This window comes from Hippocampus bargibanti, linkage group LG04 (assembly GCF_051943395.1).
Source record: "Hippocampus bargibanti isolate YZ-2025 linkage group LG04, ASM5194339v1, whole genome shotgun sequence".
NCBI classification, from domain to species: domain Eukaryota; kingdom Metazoa; phylum Chordata; class Actinopteri; order Syngnathiformes; family Syngnathidae; genus Hippocampus; species Hippocampus bargibanti.
In genome coordinates, this window is record NC_142737.1 from 4,364,563 (window position 1) to 4,372,515 (window position 7,953).

General features: G+C 40.3%; 1 protein-coding gene across 1 annotated transcript; it reads left to right on the plus strand.

The window, feature by feature from the left end:
* Positions 1-321: 321 nt before the first annotated feature.
* Positions 322-4,342, plus strand: nkx3-1 (NK3 homeobox 1). The gene is made up of 2 exons (XM_088995442.1): positions 322-1,285; positions 2,477-4,342. The coding sequence occupies exons 1-2, from the start codon at positions 1,048-1,050 to the stop codon at positions 2,857-2,859; spliced, it is 621 nt and encodes a 206-aa protein (XP_088851568.1). The 5' UTR covers positions 322-1,047; the 3' UTR covers positions 2,860-4,342.
* Positions 4,343-7,953: the final 3,611 nt, after the last annotated feature.

The following is a 7,953-nucleotide window of genomic DNA, read 5'->3' on the forward strand; positions in this document are numbered from 1 at the left end:
AAATATTTGAAATAAAAAAGGAAACTATTTTGTTTATTATTTTATTATTACTCTTATTTAGAATAATAACAATACATTTCATTTCTAAGCGCCTTTCAAAACTCTCAAGGTCACTTTCCAGTCACAGGATGAAGTCTTTCCATGGGTGAGCAGCGGCAGCCACACGCGCCAGTGTTCACTCAACCCGGAAGTCAATAGATACAAAGCTAGTTAGCCAGCTAGTAGTTAGCTAATAGCCAACAACCTGGAATAATTCGAATAGAGAGAAAAAGCTAGCTAGCGAGCTAGCTAATAGCACAGTTACAGCAATAGTTAATAGATAGCTAGATACATAGCTAGATAACAAGCCACCGAGATACCTATATAGCTAATATATAGCTAGCTAGCTAGCTATCTTATATGTATATGATTGTTATTGTTTTATTATTTTAAAGACAATACTCATGTATGTTTTCTTATTTACTATTAGTACTTAGTATACATTAACTCATTTACTGCCATTCACGAATTTTTTCACGATTTGAAAATATGACGTAGAGGGCCATTCCCGAATTTGTTCGGGTTTTGTTTTTTTTCATGCTTGGGTGGCGATAAAGCACTGGCCATGTTTTTTCTTTTCCATGTTAGCACTTTGTTCCAACTTCAGCGGTTGTTCAAGCACAATATAAACCAATACTGCATTGTATTTTGTACAGCTGCCCCCATTTCAAGCTCTGATATCTCCTGACCCATATAATTTAGGAATTAACTCTTTTTTTCTGATGAAAGAAGAGAATCTCAGTTTTTTACGCTGCATTGAATGTTTATGTAGTCCTAAAACTTAATATTTGATGGGTCGTGAAATTTGAGTCACAATGCCAAACAAACCACATGTCTGCCAGTGAATGAGTTAAACACCCAAAAATCTCAACAATCATAAAAATTACCAGTCACCATTTTGTTTTTTCGTTATCGCGCCAACCAACTGCATCTCAAGTTAACTACGTGAGCTAAAGTACACACCTCCTTGACAAACCCGGCCCACCCGCGCTTGTATAAAAAGCGACTATGCGCGTGTGCGTTAAGAGAAAACAGTACTTGAGCACTAAGAGGCCTCTCTCACAAGTGGACTTTTCGAATGGGAACATGTCTAATCCGGTTAAACCTCGGACGTCTTTCCTCATCGAGGATATACTCTCCCTAAAAGACAACGCGGCCATTGTGGGGAAATTATGTACCCAAGCAAGGGAAGAATGGCAAGAAGACGCCAAAAAGTTGTCAGAGTCCACATTGGTGGAGCATACAGGTGAGTTCAATATCTGACTGGAATTCATTACAGTGATACCTTGGCTTACGGACTTAATTGGTTGCCAGACAGAGTGTGTAAGGTGAAAAGTGTGTATCCCAAAAATTAATTTTCCATCGGAAACCATTAAAATGAAAATAATCCGTTCCCAGGTCCCCATAAAACATAATTTTCTACTATTTTCTAATTAACTTTATTTTATGTATAACAAATGTTCTATTGTATTATAATTAAAGAAATACACTGTACTGCATCACAAAGTCGTTTTATTTACCTTTGTGATGGTCGTTGATGGCTTGATGGAATGGAGTGGCCGGTTTGATCAGCATTAAACACTTGATGAGGAACGTAACCTTCTTCATTCACCATCTTGAGGAATGATCCCCTGTAGGTGCTTTCTCTGTGATAATTGTATCTGGTATCAATAATAATAATAATACATTTGATTTCTAAGCGCCTTTCAAAACTCTCAAGGCCACTTTACAGTCATAGGATCAGTTTTTCTGTGGGTGAGCAGCAGCAGCCACACTCGCCAGCATTCACTCAACCCGGAAGGAACTCAGATATAAAGCTAGCTAGCTAACAGATAGCTAGCTAGGACTTCACACAACCCGGAAGTAACTTAGATCGAAAGCTAGCTAGCTTATAGACAGCTAATAGATAGCTAAGTAAGTCGGATAGAAAGCTAGCGTGCATTCAATTTGATTCGATAAGATAATTGTATCTAGTTCCTCATCAATTGTGTTCTGTTTAGCTGTGTTGATAGCTTTTTGCATGAAGTGTACAGATGGCATATGCGGGTTGTTTGTGGAGCCTGATTGATGAGATATATTAACCTTGCAGTCTACACTCCGCCTTTGAACTATCAAAGTTGAAACTTTCTCACTGTCGTCTGCCTGTCTCTTAAATGTTTAAACCCCCCCCCCCTCACTGCTGCGTTCTTGACCAATCACGTGGCTTTAACCGAAGACTGGGGGCTGGGAATAGAGGACAGAAACAGTTGGCTGCCATTTTGTTGTTAGAAGAACAGGCTTGTTTGCGAACAACACATCACTCATTGAGGCAGCTGTTCGTACGCCAAGGTAAAATGTTCATAAATGAAACATTTGGAAACCGAAAAGTTCGTAAGCCAAGGGGTTCGTAAACCGAGGTATGACTATTTCGCTGCTGATTCTATCTCCGTTTTCACAGCATCGCTGGACATATCCTGTCCCGGCACGTCCGATCCAGTTGGCTTCACATCCACGGAAAAGCCCAAACGCTCTCGAGCGGCTTTCACGCACCTCCAAGTACTCGAGCTGGAAAAAAAATTCAACCACCAGAAGTACCTATCGGCCCCCGAGAGAGCTCACCTGGCAGGCATGTTAAGACTAACCGAGACCCAGGTGAAGATCTGGTTTCAGAACCGCAGGTATAAAACGAAAAGGAAGCAGCAGAAGTCGGAGTTCCTCAAGGAAACGTATAAGACGGACGGAATGGACCCGGTTGTGTTCTTTGGGTCTTTTTGTCGGGCGTATCAGTATGGACCGTACTTGTGGGACTACGGCGGGGCCTGGAGGCCAGCGTTGTGGTGAAATTTCCCCATTGTGGGACTATTAAAGGCTTTCTGATTGTGAAAACTAGCATCAAATAAAATGATGATTGACTATGCCAATGTGGCTTTTGATTGTTGTTATCAAAATGGTCTGTATTGGTTTCGACTTTGAAGAAAAACTGTTTGCATAATTATCTTCTCTATGGGATAACCCCCCTCTCAAAAAAATCAAAATACTCTCATTGGTCGCAGGTATTAAAGGACAACCGACGCCTCCGGAGAATTTGTGCCCATAATTTGTAAAATGGCTTCAAAAGACTTCTACTGAGCGTATTTTAATAAGATTCCACTGTATATAGCTAGATTTTACGTTTTAAGACTCGCGCTGAATATTCCGGAAGTCTTGTTTTTGAGTTGGTGACGAGTCCTCACCCTACGTCACTGAAGGAACGCTCCTCACAGAGAAAGGACATACCTTGCATCACCTCAATGCATTTTGCGGTACTTTGTTTGGTCTGAAAACTTTGTGTTGATGGTGAAATTAGAAGGAAAACACATAAATAACGCAATGGTGAATCGTTGTATGTTACACCGAGAGAACTATTTGATATTTGTTGACAAAAATTCCAAGGTGAAGAATAAAACTATTTCCCATGGAGCTCTGCCGCCATTTCTGCATTTTCTGTGACACTACACCTCAGTCTTGATCCGTCAAAATGACCCTGAAGACCTTCTTTAATCGATTGCAAACATGTATGCTTTCCTCTTCAGAACTATTTGAATCATATTCATAACTGGATGTGTAACAAGAAAGCATATTCTCCAAATCTGAAGCCATTGTTTTGATTCTCGAGCAAGGCAAGAAGTCTTGGCGTGACGTCACGAAAAAGGGGGCGGGACCTTCTGAAAATGCTCAATTCGCAGCTCAATTTGTTCGCAGATTTTGCACACTTTAAGTCATTTTTATTGGTGTTTTGCATTTGAATAAAAATCTCATAATGCGCGTTTTGGGTATTTTCGATGCTATAAAACGTTTTTCTGATGTCAGTTAGGAAACAAAAAAAGTGATGTCGGTTGTCCTTTAAAGCACTATATGTATTGTATTGTATTGTATTTTATAAATGAGTAGCCCGCAGGTCTGTTTTTGAAACTAGCTGTTTAATTATGGGGCATTCTGATGTGCTAGAAATGTTGTCAAAATGAAAATTTGAATGGAATTTCTGTTTGAAAATGTTCACACGATGTCAGATATTTACAGCAATAAACGGTTGCATTTTGTATTTACCAGTCGCTTGTTGTGTTAAATCAGTTGAATATGGTGGCAAATCATGAACACCATCAATGTCTTTATAGTTTTTCATTCAATTCTGATCATAATCATAAGAATATATTGGAAAATTAAGAATCATTTGATTAAATTAGTGATTTCCAAAAAAAAAATACTGTCAGCCTTCGCAATGAGCTTCAAGGCACTCAAGAAAAAGCTCATTAAAAATATATTGGTTCGATATTTGTATAAAAAGTAGTCATCATGTATGAATAAATAAATACAGTAAACATGTAAATAAATAAATAAATAAATATGTATGTAAATAAAAAATAAACAAATGCATATGTAAATAAATAAATACATGAATAACAAATAGGCAAATAAATAAACAAATAAATAAATACAGGCATAATAAATAAATATGTATCTAAATAAATCAACAGATAAGCAAATGCGTATATAAGTAAAAATATGAATAAAAAAAGACATAAATAACAAATAGGCAAATAAATAAAGAAACAAATATGTACATAAATAAATAAAGAAAATCATAATAAATAAATAAAAATACGTACATACATAAATAAAAGCATAATATGTAACTAAGTAAATAAATAAATAAATAAATATGTATGTAAATAAATAAACAAATAAACACATCCATAAGTAAATAAAGAAATAAATAAAGACATATATACATAGGCAAATAAATAAATAAAAAAATTTAATAAGTGTATACAATTTTGATTTCCAACAAAAAATTAAGTCTATTCAACTCAAAATGTTCACCCATTTATGCCGAGCGTGTTCATATGAACGCAGATAAATTCATTTTCAAATGCATTCATGATTTTTCTTGCCACATTAGATATTGTTTGAACCTATTTGATACTCTGTTTTTATTGTATTTTTATTTTGAAAAATGAATTTCTGTGTTCACATGAACCACACTCAGTGTAAATGGGTTAAAAAGTGCACATAAAGCTTTTGGACCAAGCCCGTTTGAAAAAGTGCAAAATCGAACACCACAAAGTCAATACATCCGGTGTGGACGTGGACTTTTGCCCCATTTTTTTTTACGTTAGATCTAACGTTACGACCAGTTTGAGACGCGTCCGATCGAGCGATTGTGTGCGCAGGAATGACAAGAAGCACTAATGCGATGACTCGCCGATAACGCGGCGGTACAGTGTAAGGTCAGGCGGTACGACTGCGTCACAATTGGCTGCAATCGTCGGGAAAGTTCAATCCGAGTGGCGAGTTCACACGGGTAGTCGTCGGGCCATTTGATAGGCGGGCGACTGCCACACACAAGAACGTACCATGACAACAACATGACCGACAACCATCTTAAAGAGCTTCTTCTTATCTCTGCGCGTGAGCATCGCAAGATGTCAACGTGGCATGAAGCGAAGAACCTGTTAACCACCTCCGCGCGAAGCACCCGAGTGGACCGACCAGTCGGGTCAAAGTGGGAGGTGTGGGGGTGTTGGGCGAAGAGAGCATTTGGACTTTCAAGACATCCGTATGACGACTTGTTATCATCGGCGCAGCTCTCAGAGTAAACAGGTAATTAGACATAAAGAGGGCAGATAGCGTCTTGTTTTGACGGCCGTGGGAATGTGACAGCGATCTCGCTGTGTTCGCTCAGCGGGCGGGCCGCATGCGGACATGTTGAATACGACCAAGGAATTTGGCATTGTTATGCCCGCATAAGGACGTGGTACGTTGGTCTAATCACCAGAGGAAGACCGACGAGTAGAACCTCGATCCGAACATTCGCGTCGGGAAATCGTTTTCATGGATTGCCAACAGTCTATTCTAGAAATGTCAGAGCGTATCTTTTAGTGGTGGATTAGATTTGAGCCTTGATCGGATTGTGCATGGGGCAGTCTGGTGGTCTGACAGTACAGAGTGACCGGGTGGATGGATGGATCGATGGGTAGATGGATGGATGGGTAGGGTGAATGGGTAGGGTGGGATGGATGGATGGGTAGGGTGGATGGATGGATGGATGGATGGATGGGTGGGTGGAAGGATAGATGGGTGGGTGGATGGGTATGGTGTGATGAATGATGGATAGGTGGATGCGTCGGGTGGATGGGTGGGTAGGGTGGATGGATGGATGGGTGGGTAGGGTAGGATGGATGGATAGATGGGTGGATGGATGGATAGAGGGGTAGATGGATGGGTGCGTAGGGTGGATGGATGATAGATGGGTGGATGGGTGGGTAGGTTGGGATTAATGGGTGGGTAGGGTGGGATGAATGGATCGATAGATGGGTGGATGGATGGATGGGTAGGGTGAGATGGATGGATGGGTAGGGTGATGATGGATGGATGGATGGGTGGATGGATAGATAGGTGGGTGGATGGGTATGGTGTGATGAATGATGGATGGATGGGACGGGTAGGATGGATGGATGGATAGGGTGGATGGATGGGTGGATGGATGGATAGATGGGTGGGTAGGGTGGATGGATGGATGGATAGATTGGGTGGATGGATGGATAGATGGGTGGATGGATGGATAGAGGGGTGGATGGATGGGTGGGTAGGATGGATGGATAGATGGGTAGGTTGGGATTAATGGATCAATAGATGGGTGGATAGATGGATGGGTAGGGTGGGATGGACGGGTGTATGGATGGGTAGTGTGGAATGGATGGATGGGTAAGGTGGGATGGATGCATGGATGAATTGATGGGTGAATGGGTAGGCTGGGATGGATGGATGGATTGTGCTGCCATGTGAATCCAATCTGCCGATTTCACAATCCATCGTGACAGTTGCAGTTGACAGCTAGCGTTGCTTGAATGACTGGGAGGCAGGCTATCATGTAGCGTTTAGCTTTTTTTTTTGCTCATATTAATTGGGGATTACGGCCCATTTTAAAATAGGCCCTTGTATTTTGACTTTCGTGAGACACGGTTAAACGGAGCGCCAAATCCGTTATCTTCTCATCTTTGTCACCTTGGAATCTCTTCCTGCAATGCCTGGATCAACTGGATTTGGAGGTAACTGATGAGAAGCACTGAGGCATTAGTATGTGTGCCTTTAGATTAACGACTTCCCATTAGGAACACCAAAAAGTGACATGTTGTTTATTCAGGCTTGAAAGTGTGGTTAATAGTACAATGTACCCTTTAACTGGTAAGGAAATGGGATGGCGCAACTCAGGTTTTTCATGTTCTCTTAAAAAAAAGTGGGGGGGGGGGGGTGCTGAGGCCGTTTTTTTGCCACTCTTGGCTGAATGTTGCCGTCTAAATAAACATCAGAATCAGAAATCCTTTAATAGCCCCACATGGGGAAGAATATAGAATCAGTATAGAGTCATAGAATTACATATTATTATTCAAAATAACCACATAATTAATGCTACCACCATGCTAACCCCAGAGGCACACGAGCTAACAGTTAGCATCTCTGTCGCAATATTGTTACCTTCCAAGCAATAGATATTAAATGTTGCTGTCAAAATAAACATAGAATGACATGCTACTATTCAAAATAACCACAAAGCTAATGCTACGATTATGCTAACCCCCGAGGCACACGAGCTAACAGTTATCATATCTGTAGCGGTGTTGTTACCTTTCCAGCAATAGATATCAAATGTTGCTGTCAATAAACATACAATTGCATATTATTCAAAATAATATCATATCTAATGCTACCATCATGCTAAGCCCACAGGCATACGGGCAAACAGTTAGCATCTCTGTCGCAATATTGTTACCTTTCCAGCAATAGATATTAAATGTTGTTGTCAAAATAAACATAGAATGACTTATTATTCAAAATAACCACAAGGCTAATGCTCCCATCATGCTAACCCAGGGGCACACAAGCTAACAATTAGCA

Coding starts and splice junctions, on each gene's coding strand:
- nkx3-1 (XM_088995442.1), top strand. CDS start 1,048: ATGCGCGTGTGCGTTAAGAGAAAACAGTACTTGAGCACTAAGAGGCCT. Junction 1,286..2,476: donor CACATTGGTGGAGCATACAG/GTGAGTTCAATA, acceptor CCGTTTTCACAG/CATCGCTGGACATATCCTGT.